Source organism: Thunnus thynnus, chromosome 23 (assembly GCF_963924715.1).
Source record: "Thunnus thynnus chromosome 23, fThuThy2.1, whole genome shotgun sequence".
Lineage (NCBI taxonomy): Eukaryota > Metazoa > Chordata > Actinopteri > Scombriformes > Scombridae > Thunnus > Thunnus thynnus.
Window position 1 is genome coordinate 26,462,620 of NC_089539.1, and position 26,823 is coordinate 26,489,442.

A 26,823-nucleotide genomic window follows, 5' to 3' on the forward strand; every position below is an offset into this window, starting at 1 on the left:
CCTATGAAACATTCAACATAACACACATTACTGAAGGTCGGGGTGAATTTCCAGTTCTGAAGGACTGTGAGAAGGTCTTTGTTTTGGAGAGTGAACAAAAAGATGTGAGTAATCTAAACTGCAAGAGTTACCTAAACTCCAAAGCTACACAACTAATGAGAGAGCAGAGTTTTCTTTTTTTCTGTTTGATGTATTTATTGGGACCATTTACTGTGTTAAACATAAATATTAACATTTGATGTATTGCACCAGAGTTTTTCATCTGCAGTCGCTTTGGCAGGTCACATTAAAACAGAACAACAACAAACAGTACAAAGCAAAAAACAAACAGGACATATAATACAAAATACAAAGCTACACACAATAGCACATCACATACACCCACAATGTCAACTGATGGAGAAAATGAAATAAAATGAGTTTTGTTCTGTAAACTTCATAAATCAATCAATAAATCTATAAATCGATACAACAGCTGTACTGAAGTCAATCATTGTGCATCACAACATCATCTATTACTGTGTACAGTATCAGATGTAGGAGCATCTGTGCTGTTTTACATTGATTTCTATGTGCAGCAGACTGTATGTCTCTGTATGGAATCAATACATGTGTGATATAATAAAAATGATGAATGATAAACTACCAACACAGACATGAACACTGACTGTCTCTAACAGTGTTTCTGGTCTGTTGTCAAAGACACATTTCCCTGATTGATGGTCGGATCACATGATCCTGTTTAAGGTGCCACAGGTTGTGTTTCTATCATTTATTGTCCAGAAGCCTCTGAGCAAAGGAAGAGCATAGCATGTAGCACACTGCTGACTGTTCACTGACAGAATAACTGAAGTGGTGCTGATCATTCCCAGCAGCATCACGGGGCTGACAACTGCATGGATGGACCATTAGATTCAGAGTTTTTCCAGCTCGGAAAGAAACGTGATGTTGATGTTTTGTCTGTTATACATGATTGTAATCACTTTAAAATGATGATCAGTATTGGCCATAAATATTCTGATCAAGTCTTTCTACACTTTGTTTTAATCAGAAACTAAATGCACTGATGCTGTGCTGGTACTTTTACTGAAGTAAAGGCTCTGAGTGCTTCCACCGCTGTATTTAACTAACCAAATAAAGAATGTTAACACGTGTGCAGCGTCAACAACAAATAAACAAACACAAACTGCTCCTGTTTGTTTTCTAAGAATGAGCTGACAGCCGTTTCCTGACATGTAAATTCAACATCAGCTGTTTGAAAAGATATTAGAGAAACATCATATTAACATGTGAAGTTCAGTATAATGATGTTGTGTTTCCAGATGTTTGGATGCATCATATTAACATGTGAAGTTCAGTATAATAATGTTGTGTTTCCAGATGTTTGGATGCATCATATTAACATGTGAAGTTCAGTATAATAATGTTGTGTTTCCAGGTGTTTGGATGCATCATATTAACATGTGAAGTTCAGGATAATAATGTTGTGTTTCCAGATGTTTGGATGCATCATATTAACATGTGAAGTTCAGTATAATGATGTTGTGTTTCCAGATGTTTGGATGCATCATATTAACATGTGAAGTTCAGTATAATAATGTTGTGTTTCCAGGTGTTTGGGAGCCTCCTGCAGGTCAGAGGTGGTACTGCTACAGGTAACAGTTTGAGGTTAATAAATGATGTTTTGTGGCTCAGAAGTTTCTTTTCTTTGGTTTGTTCAGATGGAAACTTGAATGAGACGCAGCAGAACGAGACTTTAAATCAAATGTTCTTCATATATTTAATAAAAAAGTGCAAGTTTATTCATACAGCACATTTATGTAGCAGGTTATTCAAAGTTCTTTACATCAAACATTGAAAGCAAAGAGACAAAGTGCAAAATAAACACATTATAAAATTACATTTAAATACAGTTAAACACAGTCATTAAAGAGTTAAGAGAACAGACAATAAAAACAAGCTGAAATAGGATAAAATACAAGAATAAAGTTACAGTTCAGTGTAAGAAATTAATAATTAGAGTTAATAAAAATCAAACTAATTTTTCTGTTGTCACATATTTTATCCAACAAATTGACATCATCAGCTTTTAAAGAAGGCAAAGACGGTGTAATGGAAGAGAAACAAACTGCTTTGTATCATTCAGAGTAAAGGAACAGGAACTGCTTTACAGATTCTGTCATTTCCTTCTCTTGAAATAGTAATTTTGTTCTTACTGGTAAACTCATCAAAGGATAATAAGAGTCCATCTGAATCCAGTAAATCATGTTGAATGTTAAACCTTTGTTAACTATTCAGCTATAAATTTCTATTTATGACAATAACTCTGTTGTTCCACAATAAGGAATTATGTGGTGAAAAGTTGCTGGTAAACATCATTTTTTCCTTTCAATATCTATTAAATATTTATTAGGGATATGGTACCATACAGGCTAATTGTGTTCTGCATAAATAATGAGTTTTGTTTCTTCATATAAACTAAAAATTATGGAGTTAGATGAATTAATCACTTTTGGTGAAGTGGACAGAGAATGGCAAGGGTAGATAAACCTTGATAAACCTTCAGCTTTAGACAAAATAATTCAACCCAACATCGATAAATCAGAGCCAGTGATTTAAAGACTTGAACAGCTTTCAACCTCAATAACATTTAAATCTTCTCTGCTATGCATTTATTTTGTTTCTACTAAACCGAGGTGTTTTACCTCTTCTTTAACTGGGATATTGGATGTGCTACTCAGATCACTGCTATGAACAGCCACAACTTCACATTTTCTAAGGTTCAAAGTCAGACATGATGCTTGATGCTGATGGAGTAAAGATTGATCTTGTCAATTGCTTTTTTAACCATATTCTTGTTTTTTAAAAATAGTGCTGTATCGTCAGCAAATTGGCTAGTCATGAATTCTTTCCCCAGTATTTCGATATCTTGTATATTGGGGATTTTTTAAGGAATATTGCAATCAATTCTCCAGCTAAAATAGATAATAAAGGACTAATCGGGTATCCCTGCTGAATTCCCCATTTAATTGGGAATCTTTTTGAAGAGCCACTGCCCAGTCTTCGCAGATTCATCAGTGCATCGCTTCATTAACCTCATCAGCCTTATAAATCTCAGAAGTCATCAGCCTCCAGCAGAGTCTGGACTCCATGGGGGGATTTATCTTGCTGCTGCTCAGGACTGATGTCCCTCGATTCAGAATCTGTCTGTAGAGTCGCAGCACCAAAGACTTTTGACACAGTAACACTCAATCATCAACATCTTCTGTATAATAAACAATTATTTTTGCTTCATTCACTTGTCTCCCCTGATTGAAATGCTATTTTTTATGGCTATTGTTTACACCATTGTTTACACCATGGGGCGGAGCAGGGTAATCAGCTTGGTGAAGCATGTCTACAGAAGAGAAGTTTTAAAGGGTATGTGTAAAGTTTTTGTGTTTATTTGTGTTTTATTGTTTGTGTCATGTTGTTTTATGTTCTGTGTCATGGATCTCTACGGGGGTTTGCCCTGATTTTGAAGCAGCTATATGTCATGTAAAAATTAAAATAAAAAAGTATAAATGGTACCAAAGAAGCTTATAAAAACTCTATCAAATAAATTTACCATTTGTACCTGGAATATCAATGGACTAAAAGGGGCTAAAAAACATAAAGTTCTTGGTCATTAAAGAAAATGTATTGAGACATTGTTTTTGTTCGAGAGCTTCATTTCGAACCCCGGAAATATAATATCTCAAGAGACATGCTACAATCCCCCACACATTTATGTCCTTCATACAATGTTCAGGTCAATTTGACCCACATACACAAAGGGGGGGCCAAACTTTTTCAAACAACTTTACTGCAGCAGAGCGCTGATCCACCGCCGCTAGGTGATCACTGCACGCCACTGCAACATCAGGTACTGTTACTACTGGCACTGCTACTACTATTACTACTTCTACTACTACTATTACTACTACTGCCACTGCTACTACTATTACTACTACTACTACTACTATTACTAATACTGCTACTGCTTCTACTATTACTACTTCTACTACTACTATTACTACTACTGCCACTGCTACTACTATTACTACTTCTACTACTACTATTACTACTACTGCCACTGCTACTACTATTACTACTTCTACTACTACTATTACTACTACTGCCACTGCTACTACTATTACTACTTCTACTACTACTATTACTAATACTGCCACTGCTACTACTATTACTACTTCTACTACTACTATTACTACTACTGCCACTGCTACTACTATTACTACTTCTACTACTACTATTACTACTTCTACTACTACTATTACTACTACTGCCACTGCCACTACTATTACTACTACTACTACTACTATTACTAATACTGCTACTGCTTCTACTATTACTACTTCTACTACTACTATTACTACTACTGCTACTGCTACTACTATTACTACTACTACTACTATTACTACTTCTACTACTACTATTACTACTACTGCCACTGCCACTACTATTACTACTACTACTACTATTACTAGTACTACTACTATTACTACTTCTACTACTACTATTACTACTACTGCCACTGCTACTACTATTACTACTACTACTACTACTATTACTACTTCTACTACTACTATTACTACTACTGCTACTGCTACTACTATTACTACTTCTACTACTACTATTACTACTACTGCTACTGCTACTACTATTACTACTTCTACTACTACTATTACTACTTCTACTACTACTATTACTACTACTGCCACTGCTACTACTATTACTACTTCTACTACTACTATTACTACTTCTACTACTACTATTACTAATACTGCTACTGCTACTACTATTACTACTTCTACTACTACTATTACTAATACTGCTACTACCACTATTACTACTTCTACTACTACTATTACTAATACTGCTACTACTACTATTACTACTTCTACTACTACTATTACTAATACTGCTACTGCTACTACTATTACTACTTCTACTACTACTATTACTAATACTGCTACTGCTACTACTATTACTACTTCTACTACTACTATTACTAATACTGCTACTGCTACTACTACTATTACTACTACTGCCACTGCTACTACTATTACTACTACTACTACTACTATTACTACTTCTACTACTACTATTACTACTACTGCTACTGCTACTACTATTACTACTTCTACTACTACTATTACTACTTCTACTACTACTATTACTACTACTGCCACTGCTACTACTATTACTACTTCTACTACTACTATTACTACTACTGCCACTGCTACTACTATTACTACTTCTACTACTACTATTACTACTTCTACTACTACTATTACTAATACTGCTACTGCTACTACTATTACTACTTCTACTACTACTATTACTAATACTGCTACTACCACTATTACTACTTCTACTACTACTATTACTAATACTGCTACTACTACTATTACTACTTCTACTACTACTATTACTAATACTGCTACTGCTACTACTATTACTACTTCTACTACTACTATTACTAATACTGCTACTGCTACTACTATTACTACTTCTACTACTACTATTACTAATACTGCTACTGCTACTACTACTATTACTACTACTGCCACTGCTACTACTATTACTACTACTACTACTACTATTACTACTTCTACTACTACTATTACTACTACTGCTACTGCTACTACTATTACTACTTCTACTACTACTATTACTACTACTGCCACTGCTACTACTATTACTACTTCTACTACTACTATTACTACTACTGCCACTGCTACTACTATTACTACTTCTACTACTACTATTACTACTTCTACTACTACTATTACTAATACTGCTACTGCTACTACTATTACTACTTCTACTACTACTATTACTAATACTGCTACTGCTACTACTATTACTACTTCTACTACCACTATTACTACTTCTACTACTACTATTACTAATACTGCTACTACTACTATTACTACTTCTACTACTACTATTACTAATACTGCCACTGCTACTACTATTACTACTTCTACTACTACTATTACTACTACTGCCACTGCTACTACTATTACTACTTCTACTACTACTATTACTACTTCTACTACTACTATTACTAATACTGCTACTGCTACTACTATTACTACTTCTACTACTACTATTACTAATACTGCTACTGCTACTACTATTACTACTTCTACTACCACTATTACTACTTCTACTACTACTATTACTAATACTGCTACTACTACTATTACTACTTCTACTACTACTATTACTAATACTGCTACTGCTACTACTATTACTACTTCTACTACTACTATTACTACTTCTACTACTACTATTACTACTACTGCCACTGCTACTACTATTACTACTTCTACTACTACTATTACTACTACTGCCACTGCTACTACTATTACTACTTCTACTACTACTATTACTACTTCTACTACTACTATTACTAATACTGCTACTGCTACTACTATTACTACTTCTACTACTACTATTACTAATACTGCTACTGCTACTACTATTACTACTTCTACTACCACTATTACTACTTCTACTACTACTATTACTAATACTGCTACTACTACTATTACTACTTCTACTACTACTATTACTACTACTGCTACTGCTACTACTATTACTACTTCTACTACTACTATTACTACTTCTACTACTACTATTACTACTACTGCCACTGCTACTACTATTACTACTTCTACTACTACTATTACTACTACTGCCACTGCTACTACTATTACTACTTCTACTACTACTATTACTACTTCTACTACTACTATTACTAATACTGCTACTGCTACTACTATTACTACTTCTACTACTACTATTACTAATACTGCTACTGCTACTACTATTACTACTTCTACTACCACTATTACTACTTCTACTACTACTATTACTAATACTGCTACTACTACTATTACTACTTCTACTACTACTATTACTAATACTGCTACTACTACCACTACTACTACCACTACTACTAATACTTCTACAGCTGTGGTCCAGATTGACACTTGCATTAGATTTTGGAGTCCATCAGAACCAGCTAACACTAGTATCATAATGAGTACAGATTTTCTTCATTAACCTGTTATACTAGTGTAGGGAGAGGGCAAAGGTCAAGAGTGCATTCTCCGCAGCCAAGACCAAGTTTGAGAGGATGTGAACGGATGTTTGCTTTACTTCACAGACTGAAAAACCACTTGAGATCTGAAACTTATCCACATGAACCACATGAACACGCGAACATGTGGTTCATGTGGTTCATGTTGATGGAAACTGCTGCTTGGGTGTTGCTTGGTGCATTGTAGAACTTTGAGCTTTGTCAGTTAGAGGTGTTGCGTAGGCAGGTTGTCCTTATATAGATACTAAACCTTTAAGTGGTGTTTGGGTCAAAATGACTCATTTCTAATTTTTAACAAAAGAAAATTATACAAGGATATAATCTTTCAACCTGAAACTTCATGACCTTGGTTTATTTTCGGTGAAGAACATGTAAAAGAAAAGAATAATTGAGTAGACATGCTACAGTCCACCACACATTTATGTCCTTCATACGTCCTCTATCAGCAGGAATCATAAAAAATAATGTTTTATGGTGTGACGACACTGTGGTGAAGGTCTGGTCAGGGTTAGGGAAAGATCCTGGTTTGGGTTCAAATGATCCCTTGAAACATGGTTTTGGTTAAAGTTTCTACTTCCTTAAAGTTGGACAACCTTCATCGTCATGGCAACAGCTAACAACACGACAATCATAGTTGTGGTTTTTAAAAAAACTGTCCCGACTCTCAGTTGGAAACGTGAATCAAACAGCGGTCTCCTGCAGCTGAGTCCACTTTTTGCCATCTATCTATCTGTCTAACTAGCCATCCAACCGGCCTCCTCCTAATAAGGAAATTTATCACCTTATGTATATGTCACTTCTCCGGGTTATAATTACTACGGCCACTAGATGGCGTCTGTCAGTGAAACGTAACTATAGGTCACTTTTAACGACTGAATTTAAGACCTGTACTGTTGTTTTTCTTGGGAGGACGGCTGCATTCTACATAAGTTGTAGCAAATCTGTAGAGTTGTGAACAATTTCAATTCTACATTCATTTTATTTACACCTTCATTTGCAGTTTTTTACAAAAGCTGAACAGAAAAGATGAGATATAGTGAGAGAAGGGAGGGGAGGTTCCTCGTAGAGAGTTTCTGTGAAATGGTGACCACAGAGAGTTCGTGTCGTCTCTGACAGACTATAAAACCTCTGCAGTCTGACTCTCTGCTCTTCCTGCCTCCTCAGCATCTCAGAGCAAGTGTTCAACACAGGTAAAAACTCTTTGACACACTAACGATGAAATACTTTCAAATATGAAGATCAGGATTTTACACCAGATTCACTTAATAATAACTGAACCTAATAGATGTCCTCATTTATCAATGTATTAAGTTCATTATTATGCAAGAACATTATGTTTTAACGTTTTTACAAACTTTATGTATTTGTGTGTCACTATGGTGACAAGCTGTGGCTTTGTGGTGAGCTGTGTGTCTATGGTATTTATAAAAAGAGACGACCATGAGTCCTGTAGAAATATTAAGGACCTGCTGTCTAACCAAACCTTTTGACCAGCAGTCAGCATGTCACACTTCTTTATTTGTGTATGTTCACGTTGTACAGCTGTTTTCCTGACTGCAGAGATGGCAGTGCCCTGCACAATCATCATGGCTGCTACAGTACTTACAGCCCTTATGCCACCCATCTATTGTTTGGTGAGTAACACATTCTGCTAACAGTGAGGGACATTTTTACATTTACTTTCCACTCCAACATCATGTGTGACAGATCTGTAGACACATCAGAAAAAGTCCTGACAATAACGAGACATGTGCTGTGTGTTTTCTGATTGATGAAACAACATCTGAAGTGTAACTTCATGTTGTGGTAAAAAAAAACCACAAGACGCTTTTTTCAAAGTCAGAGCTCCAGCGTTGAAGAGCGTCTAGAGATGAAGCGCTCCCACCTGATCATTGGAGGAGTTCTAGTCCTACTTGCTGCTTTAAGACTTTCAGTCCTTGTCTGGTGGTTTAAGATTAATATTAACATTTATTTACTGTAATTTCTCATCACTCACATTCATTGAAACTAAATGTATCCTCTGCATTTAACTAAACCTACACTCACACACTAGGAGCAGCTACAGTGCAGCGCCCGGGGATCAACTCCAGGTCTTTTTGCCAGTTTCTTGGTCAGGAGCTCTGACAGGAGTATTAACCCTAACATACTATGGCAAGCCGTTTTAACATTTAATAGCTAGACTGGATATTTATTGCAGATATATATAATTTGATTCTTCATAGTCAAAATGAATATTTCAGATATCCACAATTCATTCTTCCTAGGACAAATGACATCACTTTTGCCATTCGTGTGTATTGGGCTTTCAATTTCAGAAATCCACAATTACATTCTGGATATCTAGAATAAACATTCTGGATATCTGCAATACAATTCTTAACAGTCATAACTGAAGTCGGCATTTGCTTTCAGTGAAAAAAGAAAAATCCCGCCAAAAGTGGTCACTAGATGTCGCACTACGCATGTCCTGAACTCAGAGGTGATTGTTACTGAGTGATGATCAGATCAAACTATCAAACTAGGCAGCGCTGATCAAATATGAATCAAGATTCTGTTACTGCGTTGCCTATTTCTCACCTCAAATGTTTTCAGAAACATATTTTAGTTACTTTTTAGCTGTACAGTGAAATTATTTGTAACGCGACCGCCATGTTGAAAACAGCAGAGCAAAAAATCAACCACCGCCCAACACACAGTACGTTGATCTACGTCAGTTACGATTTCAGGTATCTAAAACTGAATTCTGGATAGAAAGAATATCCACATTATTTATATAGATGTCCAAAACTGTATTTTTCCTAGTAAAATTGAAATTGTGGACATCCGTAATGATATTTTTACTAGTCAAAATGTATTTATGTATTTTTTTCATTTTGGATTTCTGAAATTAGAATTATGACCAGTAAGAATTGTATTCTAGATATCCAGAATGTTTATTCTAGATATCCAGAATGTAATTGTGGATATCGGAAATTGAAAGCCCAATACACACGAATGGCAAAAGTGACGTCATTTGTTCTAGGAAGAATGAATTGTGGATATCTGAAATGTTCATTTTGACTATGAAGAATCAAATTATATATATCTGCAATAAATATCCAGCTATTAAATGTTAAAATGGCCACTTATACTTTTTAAAGATTTTAAGATATCTTAATGTATTTTTGACTAGTACAGTCAGTTGTAGATATCTTGAAATATAATTTGTTCTAGTAAGAATATTATTCTGTATATCTTTAATTACCATTCTGACCAGTGAGAATACCATTTTGACGAGCAGAAATGCTATTCTGGATATCTAAAATGTAATTACAGATAGGAGTGTGGTTTGATTAAATGTTAAAACAGTTTGCCATAAACATACATGTCTTTGATGGTAGGAGGAAACCAGAGAACCCAGCAGAGACCCACGTAGACACGGGGAGAACATGGAAACTCCACGCAGGGACCTGCCCATTGTGGTGAGTAACACATTCTGCTAACAGTCTTAAGCTTCAGTTTTATTGTCTTTATACAACAGAGGATTGATCAGTCAAACCTGTTGAGTGTATTGAACGTTAAGGTTTGTATGTAACCAACTTGTGAGTGGACGGTATCATCTTGTTTTATTCCATGAAGTCAAGTTGGTTGTCAGCTCAGTTCCAGCCCTGTCTCCTACTAAATGTCTTTATATACTAGGAAATAGTTTTCCCATTGTGGTAACAAACGTAATGGCTGCTTGAATGATGTTTGAGAGCAGAGCTGTAGAGGAGGATAAACACACAGAAACACTGTTAAACCAGCGCTCAAGTGCAGAGTTCACATCCTCAGTCCTGTGTGTTCAGTGTTTGGTTACAGTTAGTGAAAGATGCTGCTTTCACTTCAATGTTCATAAACTTTCTCTCTGTATTAAACAGAGACCAGGATCTTTCTCTGACCTGAACCAGGTGCCGTAAACCACAGTCATAAAAACCTAAATATTGCTGTGTCACTACCAGCTGATATTAGTCTGCAAAACAATAAAACATGTTATCAGTCAACGTTTTATTGACACGTTCAGTATCAACATTTTCTCATCATGTTGACAGAAAACATCATTCAGACTGCATTACGTTTCCTTCAACCTGTATTTACTGCTGCACTTTATATAAGTTGGTTTGAATAAACCATAAAACCTTTGTTGTGTAACATCACCTGTTCCTTCCTTCTTCTGCCCTCCAGAACTCCAGCTCATTTCCACTGAACATGGTTCCTGATGCTGTTGATGACATGTACAAAGGCTGCGACAAGAAGATGGAGGACAAGGTCAAGACAAAGTATTTCAAAAAAGAGAGTGAGGGTAGATTTAAAGAAGCCTGGAAAACAGCAGAAAAATGTTCAAACGAAAAGAAAGACCCAGAGGATAAGGCTCTCACCAAGAACCACCTGAAGGCAATCTGTGCTTATACATATATTTTCTTTCATAGTGAATTCAATCAAGCAGTGCGGACCAATAGGAGCATCTATAGCCGCTCCTTCAAATTCCACTATTTACATTTCTGGCTGACTACTGCCATACAAATCCTGAAAAAAAACCAAAGCTGTCAGACTGCTTATCGAAGAACCGGGGATGATTACACTGGCAAAGTTCACAACATCATTCGGTTTGGTACGTTTGCCTCCAGCTCTAAACTAACAAACCTTTATCAATTTGGTAACAAGACCTGCTTTAAGATTGAGACCTGTTCAGGAGCTTACCTGAAGAATTATCCAACCTATGGAACAAAGGAGGAAGAGGTGCTTATCCCCCCCTATGAAACATTCAAGATAACCAACATTACTGAAGGTCAGAATAACTTTCCAGATCTGAAGTATTGTGAGAAGGTCTTTGTTTTGAAGAGTGAACTCAAAGATGTGAGTAACCTAAACTGCAAACTTGCACCCAAATGAGAGAGCAGAGTTTTCTTCTACTGATGGAGAAAATGCAATAAAATGAGTTTTGTTCTGTAAACATCATAAATCAATCAATAAATCTATAAATCGATACAACAGCTGTACTGAAGTCAATCATCGTGCATCACAACATCATCTATTACTGTGTACAGTATCAGATGTAGGAGCATCTGTGCTGTTTGACATTGATTTCTATGTGCAGCAGACTGTATGTCTCTGTATGGAATCAATACATGTGTGATATAATAAAAATGATGAATGATAAACTACCAACACAGACATGAACACTGACTGTCTCTAACAGTGTTTCTGGTCTGTTGTCAAAGACACATTTCCCTGATTGATGGTCGGATCACATGATCCTGTTTAAGGTGTGACAGGTTGTGTTTCCATCATTTATTGTCCAGAAGCCTCTGAGCAAAGGAAGAGCATAGCATGTAGCACACTGCTGACTGTTCACTGACAGAATAACTGAAGTGGTGCTGATCATTCCCAGCAGCATCACGGGGCTGACAACTGCATGGATGGACCATTAGATTCAGAGTTTTTCCAGCTCGGAAAGAAACGTGATGTTGATGTTTTGTCTGTTATACATGATTGTAATCACTTTAAAATGATGATCAGTATTGGCCATAAATATTCTGATCAAGTCTTTCTACACTTTGTTTTAATCAGAAACTAAATGCACTGATGCTGTTTTGGTACTTTTACTGAAGTAAAGGCTCTGAGTGCTTCCACCGCTGTATTTAACTAACCAAATAAAGAATGTTAACACGTGTGCAGCGTCAACAACAAATAAACAAACACAAACTGCTCCTGTTTGTTTTCTAAGAATGAGCTGACAGCCGTTTCCTGACATGTAAATTCAACATCAGCTGTTTGAAAAGATATTAGAGAAACATCATATTAACATGTGAAGTTCAGTATAATAATGTTGTGTTTCCAGGTGTTTGGATGCATCATATTAACATGTGAAGTTCAGTATAATAATGTTGTGTTTCCAGGTGTTTGGATGCATCATATTAACATGTGAAGTTCAGTATAATAATGTTGTGTTTCCAGGTGTTTGGGAGCCTCCTGCAGGTCAGAGGTGGTACTGCTACAGGTAACAGTTTGAGGTTAATAAATGATGTTTTGTGGCTCAGAAGTTTCTTTTCTTTGGTTTGTTCAGATGGAAACTTGAATGAGACGCAGCAGAACGAGACTTTAAATCAAATGTTCTTCATAAAAAAGTGCAAGTTTATTCATACAGCACATTTATGTAGCAGGTTATTCAAAGTTCTTTACATCAAACATTGAAAGCAAAGAGACAAAGTGCAAAATAAACACATTATAAAATTACATTTAAATACAGTTAAACACAGTCATTAAAGAGTTAAGAGAACAGACAATAAAACAAGCTGAAATAAAAGGTAAATAAGGTAAATAGGTGTATGAGCATTTAAAAAATAAATGGTTGATAGTTTCAGCTTCTGTGGAATAAAAGATGCAAGGATCCACTTCAAATTTAAATCTTTTGTGAGGAAAATCACTAACAGGATATATTACTGATATTACTTTAAAATGTGTTTCTTTGACTTTAGGAGCAACAGGACATGATGAATAAAAAGGAAAGAGACCTCTATTTTTCCACAATAAGGAATTATGTGGTGAAAAGTTGTAAATATAATTTTTCCATAATGTAGTGCTTGTTTGTGGAAGTTTTACAGGAATTTGGACACTTCAAAATCACATTTAAGCAAGAACTCATCCCTCCAACCTTATTAAATATTTATCAGGGATATGGTACCATACAGGCTAAATGCGATTTGCATAAATAATGAGTTTTGTTTCTTCATATAAACTAAAAATTATGGAGTTAGATTAATTAATCACTTTTGGTGAAGTGGACAGAGAATGGCAAGGGTAGATAAACCTTCAGCTTTAGACAAAATAATTCAACCCAACAACGATAAATCAGAGCCAGTGATTTAAAGACTTGAACAGCTTTCAACCTCAATAACATTTAAATCTTCTCTTTTTGTTACTACTCACTCTGCTTTTAAAGCCAGCCTACAAAAACAACGCCAGTGTGGAAAAGCGCACAGACGAGCCCCCAAATATGTTACAACCTCACTGAACAAACAAAAGCTCACCTGACCTCTACGTTAACAATAAACCATTCACTTTATTTTTCAACAAATAAACTGTACTTAAAGTATAAATAAACAAACAAAAGGGGATGGAGATCCCAGACAGAAAGAACAATAGATGGGGAAGTCACTGAGCCAGCCACGCTCATCCCCCTAACTACCGAATCTAACTAACCCGATAACTGGACTACCTGTGATCTCCACCCCAAACTAAAATAACAAAACCCAACACTCTAAATCATGCTGGGAAGAAAACAACCAGGGGAAAAAAGAGAAAGATTCCCCAGAAGCTGTCAGGTGTTTATCTCCACTCTGATAACTGGCTCCAGGTGCTTCACTCCTACAAAGGAAGGCAGGAAGAGAGACAAAAACACCCCGACGGGCAGCAACACCGAGGTGTTTCACCTCTTCTTTAACTGGGATATTGGATGTGCTTCTCAGATCATTGCTATTAACAGCCACAACTTCACATTTCCTAAGGTTCAAAGTCAGACCTGATGCTTTGGAGGAAAGACTGATCTTGTTAATTGTTTTTATAATCATAATTTAGTTTTATAAAAACAGTGCTGTATCGTCAGCAAAGTGGATAATTATGGATTCATTCAACCAGTATTTTGATACCTTGAATATTTGGGAGTTTTTAAGCAATATCGCAATCATTTCTGTGGCTAAAATAAATAATAAACTAATAAAACTAATCGGGCATCCTTTCTGAATTTCCTGTTTAATTGGGAATCTATTGGAAAAGCCGTGGCTAAGAGACACACTACTGTTAATATCGTTATAAAGCAGATGAGTTACATTACAAAAGCTTGTTCTGAAACCAAACATTTCCAAAGTTTTAAATAAAACGGGATGTTCTGAGGTATCAAAGGCTTTAAAGAAATCTAAGAATAAAATAAACTTTTCATGTCAGATCAGTGAATTATAATCAAGAAAATCTAAGATTAATTGAGTATGATAATCAATATTTCTCCCTTTGATAAACACAGATTGTTCCATCAGTTATCTTGCTTGTCTGTTAGTGTAGACATGAGCTTGGAGCTTCTAATCTACAGACAGAAGGGTCAAAGGTCTCCAGCTGTCTGAGGATCATTTATCTTTATGTGGTTTTGGTATAAATGTGATTATGCCTTGTTTCATGCTAAGTGATAAAATAGAATTGTCTATACACTCTTTAAAAGCATCGTAGATCAGAGCCAATCAAAAGTGCATAAACTGGCTTTATAAATCTGTTTTCTCTTTTTGTCTTTCGCACTATAAAATCATTTCTTCTCTAACTGTTGGACCATGAAGTCACAATATCCTGCCGAGCATACGTCAGTAGGAACTTCATGATACGTCGACTTCAACCAGTTCTAACTCCAAACAAGACAAATGCAGTCGGCAGGTATGACTGTTGTCTTTCTACATGGTTTATAAGTGTGATACATAATAATTAATATATTTAAAATGCTCTGCAGCTGTTGCCCTTCAGAACCTGTTCATCTAGCAGAGGTATGAAGACGTTTACTATAAACCACATCAGTGCTGATGTTTTGTTTCAGAGAAAATGACATTATGAAGAACACTTGTTATGCAGTAACTCAAAACAGACTTTTTCTGTCTATCTTTACTCAACACATTTCCAGAGTTATATTTTCATACGACGGCAGTACTGAGAGCCTGCTGAGCGTTACAAACATTAATGAATGATTTCCTCCTGAAACACTAAACGTGTTTATCTTTTCCTTCAGAAGTAAAGTTTAGATCATAAAGCTCATCACACTGACAGGTTGTGAACATTATTGTGTCTGCAGGTATGAAGGAAACACAAAGAGTCAAGATCTTCCAGAACCCACCAACTCCTTCACAGAAGAAACATAAATCTCATATATACTTTATAAATGTGATGTCAATCTGTATATATACATATACATATATATATATATATGTATATATACATATATATATATATATATATATATATATATATATATATATATATATATATATATATATATATATATATATGTATATATATGTATATATATATATATGTATATGTGTGTATATATATATATATATATATATATATATATATATACACACACACACACACACATATATATATGTGTATATATATATATATATATATACATATATATATATATATGTATATATATATATATATGTATATAAACATGTTTTATCACAGTAAAGTCATGACATTTAGTTAAACACGTTTTGGTGCAGCAGATACCTCTTAACGTCCCAAACAGTGAGGTCACGTGATCATGATTAACGTCCCAAACAGTGAGGTCACGTGATCATGATTAAGGTCCTAAACAGTGAGGTGATAAAGTGTAAAGCAGGTTTGGTTTTAGAGGTGAATGATATTAATTCACATGAAATGATATAAAACATTAAATGACGCGTGATGATCTTCATGTTTCCATAAATAAAAGGAAATAATGAGAAACACACCAGAAGCTGTTTTAATGCGCTGAAGCTGCCAGTGTGTGGCAGTGTGAGGGGCGGAGGAGTTTCCTGCTCAGCAGTAGTGAAGTAGTGCAGTAGTAGTGTAGTGCAGCAGTAGTAGTACAGCAGTAGTATTAGTACTGTAGTATTAGTACAGTAGTAGGAAACATGTCGCGGTACAGCAGGGAGGTCCTGTTGGCCACCAGCTTCCTGTGCAGCAGCAGAGGAGCCATGCAGCTGCTGCAGCTGCGGCGGGAGCTGCGGCAGCGCTGCAACATCAGCCAACAGGAGTTCAGCTTCATCGTCCAGGAGTGTCCCCGCTTCCTGCTGGTCCGCGGCCCGGCGGGGGCCGGCGGGGGCCGGCTGGAGGACAGCACGGTGGTGGCCAAGACGTCCCTGCGGCTGTGCAGGCGGTACGGCAGGGAGCAGTGCGCGGACTGCCAGCAGCTGCACCTCTGCAAGTTCTTCATCTACGGAAACTGCAGGTTCGGCAAGGGCAGGTGAGCCGCGCGCACGCGCCCAGGTGTGTCGCAGTAAGTTCTGACTGGACCGAAGCTCACGTGATAAAAACAGGTGAACGTAAACAAACAGCAGCTGTGTTATCTGCGTTCTCGCTCTGCTTCCGGGCTTCCGTAGTAATAAATCAGCAGTAAACTCAGTATTTCATCGGGACTATTTAACGTGTCTGCTGCGCACTGATCTGCTCTTCCTCAGGCAGTGATGAGGCAAAACGAAACTTAAGGAAAAGAAAACTTATAGGATGATCGATTATCTCTTATTGATTAAAATGATCCACAAAATGTCCCAAACACACCAGAAATATCTGTTATAAGTTATCAGACGTCACAGTGACGTCATTGCTGATGAGTCGTTCATGTCATCAGTTTATTGTGTTTTGATTTACAGAGAAATGAAACTTAGAAGAAACGAAACAATTTGAGAAGCTGAAACTGTCTCATTCATTCCACCTTTATAAGGACATTTATACACTTTATCTATTTACCACCCATGTGTTTTATAGTTGTATATAATGTAGATTTGTTTTTATAGTTGTATATAATGTAGATTTGTTTTTATAGTTGTATATAATGTATATTGTCAGAGGAGCAGCAGGAGATGCAGCCAGTTTAAACTGAAGAATTTCAGAAACGTCCAACGAGACAGAACAGAGCAACAGGATTTAGATTCAAAAGGAACTAAGGAGGGAATATAGAAAATGTGACTAGACAGAGAACAGGCAAGGAGCTGATTGGCTGATGCAGGGCAGGTGTGTGGAGGGAAAACCCAGAAAACACATCAGCTTCATAATTAACTGACACGTAAACACGTCTAAGAATATACATCAATACACTCAGTAATATAATAAATACAATTTAACCTGCAAACTCTCTGATTTACACTTTAATGATGTCGCAGTTCACTCAGACCAGTCAGTCCAGTTAAACCAACACTCCTCCCAGTCAGTCCAGTTAAACCAACACTCCTCCCAGTCAGTCCAGTTTAACCAACACTCCTCCCAGTCAGTCCAGTTTAACCAACTGGGAAACAGTGAAAATAATATGATTTTTTATATGTAATGACTTCCTGGATAAAAAGCGTCCTGCAGATCACAGAAACAACTATATTTCAGCTGAACATGAGAACCATGAGGACTCAACGTTCTATAAATTTATTAAATAAACTTTCAGCTCAACATCAGCAGCAAATAAAATCATCAATAATGTTATTAAAATAAATCTAGTTTGATGTTTATGTTTGAGGTCGATTATGAGATTTCTTGTATTTGTGTTCATTATTGTGATCACAGAATCACCGTTTCCTGGAGGAAGTGCATGACGTCGTTTGTAATACAGCCGGTCTGCATAACGTTACTTTTACTACATGTTGCCGATAACACGTCTGCTATTAAAACGTGCTGTTAACGTTTTTTTCTTACTGTCAGCAAACTGGAGCTCGAAGGTTCATTCTTGGAAATTTAAATAAAAATGTACGTAGTAAAGTTTTTCTGGTCTCAGTTCGCTGTTACTCGTAACTCTTCGGTCTGTAGTTTCATTGTAAGACTTGCAGGCAGGTATCCTGAGCTCAGCGCAGCTTCAGCTCAGCGCTGCTTTGGATCTGAACATGAAGACAAACATTCACCGTGTTGTTGTTTGTCGCAGGAAACCGTGTAAATTCTCCCACGACATTCGCTCAGATCATAACTACCGTTTACTGCGAGAGTGCACGCTGCACGAGCTGCAAGAGGACGACCTGTTCCTGCTGCTGCTGCAGAACGACCCCGCCCTGCTGCCCGAGGTAACACACTCACCTGAGTCACCTGACACACCTGTAACACACCTGTGACTCACCTGTGACTCACCTGTGACTCACCTGTGACACACCAAACTCACCTGACTCACCTGTAACACACCTGTAACACACCTGTGACACACCTGTAACACACCTGTAATACACCTGTGACACATCTATGACTCACCAAACTCACCTGACTCACCTGTAACACATCTCTGACTCACCTGTGACTCACCTGTAACTCACCTGACTCACCAGTGACACATCTTTGACTCACCTGTGACTCACCTGTAACTCACCTTACTCACCTGTAACACACCTATGACTCACCAAACTCACCTGTGACTCACCTGACTCACCTGTAACACATCTATGACTCACCTGTAACACACCTGACTCACCAGTGACACATCTCTGACTCACCTGTGACTCACCTGTAACTCACCTGACTCACCTGTAACACATCTATGACTCACCAAACTCACCTGTGACTCACCTGTGACTCTCTTGTAACACAGCTGACTCACCTGTGACACATCTTTGACTCACCTGTGACTCACCTGTAACTCACCTTACTCACCTGTAACACATCTATGACTCACCAAACTCACCTGACTCACCTGTAACACACCTGACTCACCAGTGACACATCTCTGACTCACCTGTGACTCACCTGTAACTCACCTGACTCACCTGTAACTCACCTGACTCACCTGTGACTCTCTTGTAACACACCTGACTCACCTGTGACTCACCTGTGACTCTCTTGTAACACAGCTGACTCACCTGTGACTCACCTGTGACTCTCTTGTAACACAGCTGACTCACCTGTGACTCACCTGTGACTCTCTTGTAACACACCTGACTCACCTGTAACACACCTGACTCACCTGTGACTCACCTGTGACTCTCTTCTAACACACCTGACTCACCTGTAACACACCTGACTCACCTGTGACTCACCTGTGACTCTCTTGTAACACACCTGACTCACCTGTGACTCCCCTGTGACTCACCTGTAACACACCTAACTCACCTGTGACTCTCTTGTAACACACCTGACTCACCTGTGACTCCCCTGTGACTCACCTGTAACACACCTGACTCCCCTGTGACTCACCTGTAACACACCTGACTCACCTGTGACTCTCTTGTAACACAGCTGACTCACCTGTGACTCTCTTGTAACACAGCTGACTCACCTGTGACTCACCTGTGACTCTCTTGTAACACAGCTGACTCACCTGTGACTCACCTGTGACTCTCTTGTAACACAGCTGACTCACCTTTGACTCACCTGTGACTCTCTTGTAACACAGCTGACTCACCTGAAATGCAGCAGCCTGCTGTCCTTTCAGCGTGCTGTCTCGTCTCCGCAGCGATGCTCGTTAGCTTGTTTCTGACGTAGTGTAGGCGGAGCCACGGAGACGAGAATCCTGCTCACTGTGGGGAAAGGAAAGACGTTTCTGGGAATGAAAGGAGCTGAAAAGGCCGGACAGGAGTGAAAGAGTAGGAGAGTAGGCTGAAGTTCACATGTAACACTCTGACAAAGAGACCAAAACATAAAGACCAGAGAGGAAGAAGAACAAACAGAAGACAACAAGCTTCCAAGAACCTGAAATATTAACACAAAATTAAAGTAACAAAGAAAAAACAAAAAAGAAAAAAAAAAGAAAATGTAAAAGTTTCCACAGAGGTAAAGTAAAACAGGTTCTATTGTTTTCTACACAATCACAGTGCATTCACCAAAGAAAACAATCTCATAATTATCACCCAACATCCCATAATTTAAGAGAAAATCATCTCTTAATTATGTAATTTTGAGATAAAGATCGCAAAATTATATCTAATCTCATATTTACAAAAAATCTTATAATTACAAGATCTTTATCTCATAATAAACATCAGATCTCCTTAATTACAAAACTTTCATTTAGGTGTAATTTCAAAATCACAAAAATATTTTGAATACAATTTGTCTTTGTACATATAAGAAATCATAACTACAGGAAAATATCTCATATGTGTATATATAATATATATATATATATATATATATATATATGTAATATATATATATATAATATATATATAGTGAAGTTGATCAATAACACTAATCTAAGAATCTGAAATATTTCTTCTTCTTCATAACTTCTTGGGTTTTTAAATGTTTCTGATTATTTCCAGATTTACATGAAGATATTTTAATGTGCTCTCAGACTTTTGGACCTCACTGTAAATAATAAATAAAAAAATACCTAAATGCCTGAAAATTACTCTGAAAATTACCAAGAAATTAGTATAAAATGAAGTGACCCGTAAAATAAAGTGAAAACATCCATAACTATGAGATCCAGAGCTTGTAATTACAAGAACGTTATAATTACAACATCTGTAACTTAAAACCATCAGAAAACATGAGATTTTATCTCATAATTACGACACGGAGTCATAATAACTAGAAAAGTCATTTTTCTTTGGTGGATGTATTTCTCTTGTCATTGGTCCGTCTGTACCTGTTTAACCTGAACCGCACCTGTCTGTGCTGTCAGGTGTTTCTCTGCTGTACCTGTGTCTCTTCTTCTTCTCACAGGTGTTTCTCTGCTGTACCTGTGTCTCTTCTTCTTCTCTCAGGTGTTTCTCTGCTGTACCTGTGTCTCTTCTTCTTCTCTCAGGTGTTTCTCTGTTGTACCTGTGTCTCTTCTTCTTCTCTCAGGTGTTTCATGTTTCTCTGCTGTACCTGTGTCTCTTCTTCTCTCAGGTGTGTTTGCACTACAACAAAGGCTGCGGTCCTCACGGCTCCTGCAGCTTCCCGGAGACCTGCACCAAAGTGCACCTGTGTCTGCACTTTGTTCAGGGCGACTGCATGTTTGGATCGAAGTGCAAACGTCAGCACTCCATCGATGAACGCGGCCGCCGCATGCTGGAGGAGCGCGGCCTGAGCGGAGACATCATCCATGACCTGCCCTTCATCTACAGAAACCTCCACTACTTGACCGCTGCCTCCCACACAGGTGAGAACAAGCTCCGCCTCCTTCAGTATGACATTAGATGGGTGTCAGACCAGGTTTAGAGCTGCTTCACCTGTGTGTGAACCAGCTGCTGAGACCTCAGATGTGTTGTGGTTGTAGAGAGAAACAGCTGCTTTTTACACAGCTGGCAAACAGCTGGATCTCCTTCCACACACTGCTGCTCAGCTGGGGTTTAGGATGATGAAGGTGAACAGGTAGTGTATTTAGGACGACGAAGGTGAACTAGTAGAGTATTTAGGATGATGAAGGTGAACTGGTAGAGTATGTAGGATGATGAAGGTGAACTGGTAGAGTATGTAGGATGATGAAGGTGAACTAGTAGAGTATTTAGGATGATGAAGGTGAACTGGTAGAGTATGTAGGATGATGAAGGTGAACTAGTAGAGTATTTAGGATGATTAAGGTGAACTGGTAGAGTATGTAGGATGATGAAGGTGAACTAGTAGAGTATTTAGGATGATGAAGGTGAACTGGTAGAGTATGTAGGATGATGAAGGTGAACTGGTAGAGTATGTAGGATGATGAAGGTGAACTAGTAGAGTATTTAGGATGATTAAGGTGAACTGGTAGAGTATGTAGGATGATGAAGGTGAACTAGTAGAGTATTTAGGATGATGAAGGTGAACTGGTAGAGTATGTAGGATGATGAAGGTGAACTGGTAGAGTATGTAGGATGATGAAGGTGAACTGGTAGTATATTTAGGATGATGAAGGTGAACTGGTAGTGTATTTAGGATGATGAAGGTGAACTGGTAGAGTATGTAGGATGATGAAGGTGAACTGGTAGTATATTTAGGATGATGAAGGTGAACTGGTAGTGTATTTAGGATGATGAAGGTGAACTGGTAGAGTATGTAGGATGATGAAGGTGAACTGGTAGTATATTTAGGATGATGAAGGTGAACTGGTAGTGTATTTAGGATGATGAAGGTGAACTGGTAGAGTATGTAGGATGATGAAGGTGAACTGGTAGTATATTTAGGATGATGAAGGTGAACTGGTAGTGTATTTAGGATGATGAAGGTGAACTGGTAGTATATTTAGGATGATGAAGGTGAACTGGTAGAGTATGTAGGATGATGAAGGTGAACTGGTAGTATATTTAGGATGATGAAGGTGAACTGGTAGAGTATGTAGGATGATGAAGGTGAACTGGTAGTATATTTAGGATGATGAAGGTGAACTGGTAGTATATTTAGGATGATGAAGGTGAACTGGTAGTGTATTTAGGATGATGAAGGTGAACTGGTAGAGTATGTAGGATGATGAAGGTGAACTGGTAGAGTATGTAGGATGATGAAGGTGAACTGGTAGTATATTTAGGATGATGAAGGTGAACTGGTAGAGTATGTAGGATGATGAAGGTGAACTGGTAGTATATTTAGGATGATGAAGGTGAACTGGTAGTGTATTTAGGATGATGAAGGTGAACTGGTAGAGTATGTAGGATGATGGAGGTGAACTGGTAGTATATTTAGGATGATGAAGGTGAACTGGTAGAGTATGTAGGATGATGAAGGTGAACTGGTAGTATATTTAGGATGATGAAGGTGAACTGGTAGTGTATTTAGGATGATGAAGGTGAACTGGTAGAGTATGTAGGATGATGAAGGTGAACTGGTAGTATATTTAGGATGATGAAGGTGAACTGGTAGTGTATTTAGGATGATGAAGGTGAACTGGTAGAGTATGTAGGATGATGAAGGTGAACTGGTAGAGTATTTAGGATGATGAAGGTGAACTGGTAGTGTATTTAGGATGATGAAGGTGAACAGGTAGTGTATTTAGGATGATGAAGGTGAACTGGTAGAGTATTTAGGATGATGAAGGTGAACTGGTAGAGTATTTAGGATGATGAAGGTGAACAGGTAGTGTATTTAGGATGATGAAGGTGAACTGGTAGAGTATTTAGGATGATGAAGGTGAACAGGTAGAGTATGTAGGATGACGAAGGTGACTGTTACTGGACTGTAGTTTGAGTTCTCAGCTCTGAACAACAGTAACTTTCCTGTTTCAACCAAACGTCCAAACACATAAACGTCGGTTTAGAAGGAAGTTAAAACATGATGCTGATGTGAATGAATCTTTCGATGCTGGTTGTGACTCTTTGTCTCTTTGTTTCTGGCAGAAAACATTTCTGACTCCGTCGTTAAAGCCGCTGCTCAGACAGACGAGAGGAACATCTGTCTGCACTTCATCCGACACAGCTGCAAGTTCCTGGGTGAGTTCACTTCATCACTTCGTCCTGTTTGTCTTCTGATGAAGACTGATGACGAAGATTAAACATAGTCACGCATCTGACACGTCACAGTCAGAACAGTCGTACATGTTCACATCTCAGTCAGCAGCGCACGGATCACACCGACGTATGAAAGAGTTTAAATTAGACGGCAGAGGTTGATATTCTGTTTAAAACATGTGAGGAGTCAGAAGAGCCGGCCAGTATCTCACTGGTCCAGTGTTTGAAACAGCAGCTGATTTATTTAGTGGTGCAGTTTCTTTAAATTCCTCTGGATGGCAGCAAAGTCTCAGCTCCTCCACACTGGAGCATCAACTGAAGACTGATTTATTATCAGCAGCAGGATTATGGGACAACTGTCTTCTGATCCAAAACTCTACATATGTACGTTTGTGGATTGCTGTCATCTAATGATTATTTTGATTATCAATAATCTGTTGATCAATTTCTCAATGAACTGATTAGTTGTTTGATGTGTAAAGTGGAACCTGGAGATTATCTAGAATCCTTTTACTGTAAAGTATGTTTATGTTGTAAACTAACTGTATTGATCCATGTATTCCTATAGCTCTCAGTAGTAACGACTTCATGAGCTTCTTTAATTCTAACTATTAGAGATAAAATTCACCACCTGCTGCCCTCAACAGGCACCGATTCATCTCCAAACACAGGAACCTTAGAAACAGCCGTAAAACCTGACATATATTTAGACTGTTTTTCTCCAGTTGACCTTCCTGAACTAACTTCAGTGATTTGTTCATCCAAACCATCAACCTTTCTCTTAGACCCCATCCCAACCAGGCTGCGTAAGGAAGTCTTACCCTCAGTTAGCGCTCGGTATCGGCCAATAAAAGCTCTAAAATGAAATATCATCGGTGAAATCTGCCGATTATGAGAGGCCGATATGTCGCCTTCTCTTCCGCCGCCTGACTGTGCTTACCTCGACGGACTGTGTCACCCTGACGGTCCCGCTGCTTCTCCCCACTTTAACCTGAATAACAAACCGGGGCTAACGTTAGCTTGGAGGCTAGCTGGCTGTCCCTCTGGTCATGCTGCTGCTAACGCTCCGCTAGCCTCTAAGCTAACGTTAGCCTCGGCTCTCCGTGTGGATCCAGCCGGAGCACCGAGGCCCCGGTTTGTTATTCAGGTTAAAGCAGGAAGAAGCAGCGGGTCTGTCGGGCGGCTGAGTGAAGTGCAGCCTGCGGAGGAAACACCGGGACCGTCAGGATGAAACAGTCCGTTGAGGAGCTGCTGTGTTCGGCTGCACAGATAAGAAACACCTCAGCTGACAGGATGTACCACTCTGTTTGGGGGGAAAAAGAAAAAACTTCTGTTTGGTTTATAACGGCGGTTGTCAACCAGCGTATTAGGTGCATTACCGCCACCTTCTGGTCCGGAGTGTGAACCAGAGATTAAATCCTACACATTAATCCTGTCTGTCTAATAAACTCTAAGGAAACTCTACTGCTCCTCCCACTTGCCAATTATAGACCTATATCTAACCTTCCATTTCTCTCTAAGATCCTTGAGAAAGCAGTCTCTAATCAGTTATGTGACTTTCTACATAACAATAGTTTATTTGAGGATTTTCAGTCAGGATTTAGAGGCATCATAGCACAGAAACAGCACTGGTGAAAGTCACTAATGACCTCCTAACTGCATCAGACAAAGGATTTGTCTCTATACTTGTCCTGTTAGATCTTAGTGCTGCATTCGACACAATTGACCATCAAATCCTTTTGCAGAGACTGGAACATTTATTTGGCATTAAAGGAACTGCATTAAGTTGGTTTAAGTCTTATTTATCAGACTGACTTCAGTTTGTACATGTTAATGATGAATCCTCCATGAAGGCAAAAGTCAGACATGGAGTTCCACAAGGTTCTGTACTTGGACCAATTCTATTCACCTTATATATGCTTCCTTTAGGTAATATTATTAGGAAACACTCCATAAACTTTCATTGTTATGCAGATGATACCCAATTATATTTATCAGTGAAGCCTGATGAAATCAATCAGTTAAACAAACTCCAAACATGCCTTAACGACATAAAGACCTGGATGACCTGCAGAGTTGTAGTTCATCTTCTGTCGTGTGTTTGTGTTGAATGTTTGTTTGTTCTCTCTGTGCAGAAAAGTGCCTCCGTGTTCACTTCCAGCTGCCCTACAAGTGGGAGGTGTTTGATGGCGACAGCTGGACAGACCTGCAGCACATGGAGGACATCGAGCGAGCTTTCTGTGACCCGTCTCAAACGCAGAGGTCAGAGGTCACACTTTTACTCAGTCTGGAAAACGAACTAATCCTGGCGAGGTGGCGACTGAAACGTTTTCTTTTCTTTGTTTGTAGCCGCGGAGTTCGGCCGGTCGACTTCCTGACGATGACTCACGAGTCGCAGCCCGTTCGACGTCTATCCACGGTTTCCTCGGTAACAAAGCCACCTCACTATACGCTGACGACCAAGTGGCTGTGGTACTACAAGGGCGACCAGGGGAACTGGGTGGAGTACGGCCAGCCGGTGAGTCTAAGAACGGTGGTTCAGACGGTGATGTTGGTTCACCGGGACTCCCTGCAGAGCATTGTTTGACCAAAAATAATACGTTT

The 26,823-nt window shown here is 38.3% G+C and overlaps 2 protein-coding genes and 1 long non-coding RNA gene across 6 annotated transcripts in view; 2 read left to right on the top strand and 1 right to left on the bottom strand.

The window, feature by feature from the left end:
- LOC137176011 (ecto-ADP-ribosyltransferase 4-like) overlaps window positions 1-12,160 on the top strand; it is a 36,567-nt gene extending 24,407 nt beyond the window's left edge. Inside the window, exons 1-4 of one of the 3 annotated variants that reach the window (XM_067582030.1) lie at window positions 8,012-8,343; window positions 8,696-8,787; window positions 10,534-10,614; window positions 11,354-12,160. In XM_067582030.1, coding sequence (XP_067438131.1) covers window positions 8,716-8,787; window positions 10,534-10,614; window positions 11,354-12,061 — 861 coding nt within the window. In that variant the 5' untranslated portion in view covers window positions 8,012-8,343; window positions 8,696-8,715 and the 3' untranslated portion in view covers window positions 12,062-12,160. Of the gene's footprint in view, window positions 1-8,008; window positions 8,344-8,695; window positions 8,788-10,533; window positions 10,615-11,353 lie in introns of those variants that run through there. The other 2 variants (XM_067582032.1, XM_067582028.1) reach the window with 2 other exon arrangements.
- A 4,389-nt stretch (window positions 12,161-16,549) lies between these two features.
- Window positions 16,550-26,823, top strand: part of parp12b (poly (ADP-ribose) polymerase family, member 12b) — a 14,573-nt gene continuing 4,299 nt past the window's right edge. The window contains exons 1-6 of the mRNA XM_067581701.1: window positions 16,550-17,156; window positions 18,816-18,951; window positions 21,710-21,962; window positions 24,109-24,201; window positions 26,355-26,481; window positions 26,569-26,737. Coding sequence (XP_067437802.1) covers window positions 16,825-17,156; window positions 18,816-18,951; window positions 21,710-21,962; window positions 24,109-24,201; window positions 26,355-26,481; window positions 26,569-26,737 — 1,110 coding nt within the window. The 5' untranslated portion in view covers window positions 16,550-16,824. The remainder of the gene's footprint in view (window positions 17,157-18,815; window positions 18,952-21,709; window positions 21,963-24,108; window positions 24,202-26,354; window positions 26,482-26,568; window positions 26,738-26,823) is intronic.
- Window positions 18,960-19,582, bottom strand: LOC137175808 (uncharacterized). Of its 2 annotated transcripts, XR_010925722.1 has the most exons (4): window positions 19,551-19,582; window positions 19,476-19,497; window positions 19,111-19,183; window positions 18,970-19,015 (listed from the first exon to the last, which is right to left on the bottom strand). It is a non-coding gene; the product is annotated as an uncharacterized lncRNA (long non-coding RNA). The 2 variants fall into 2 exon arrangements; XR_010925721.1 differs by having other exon boundaries at window positions 18,960-19,183.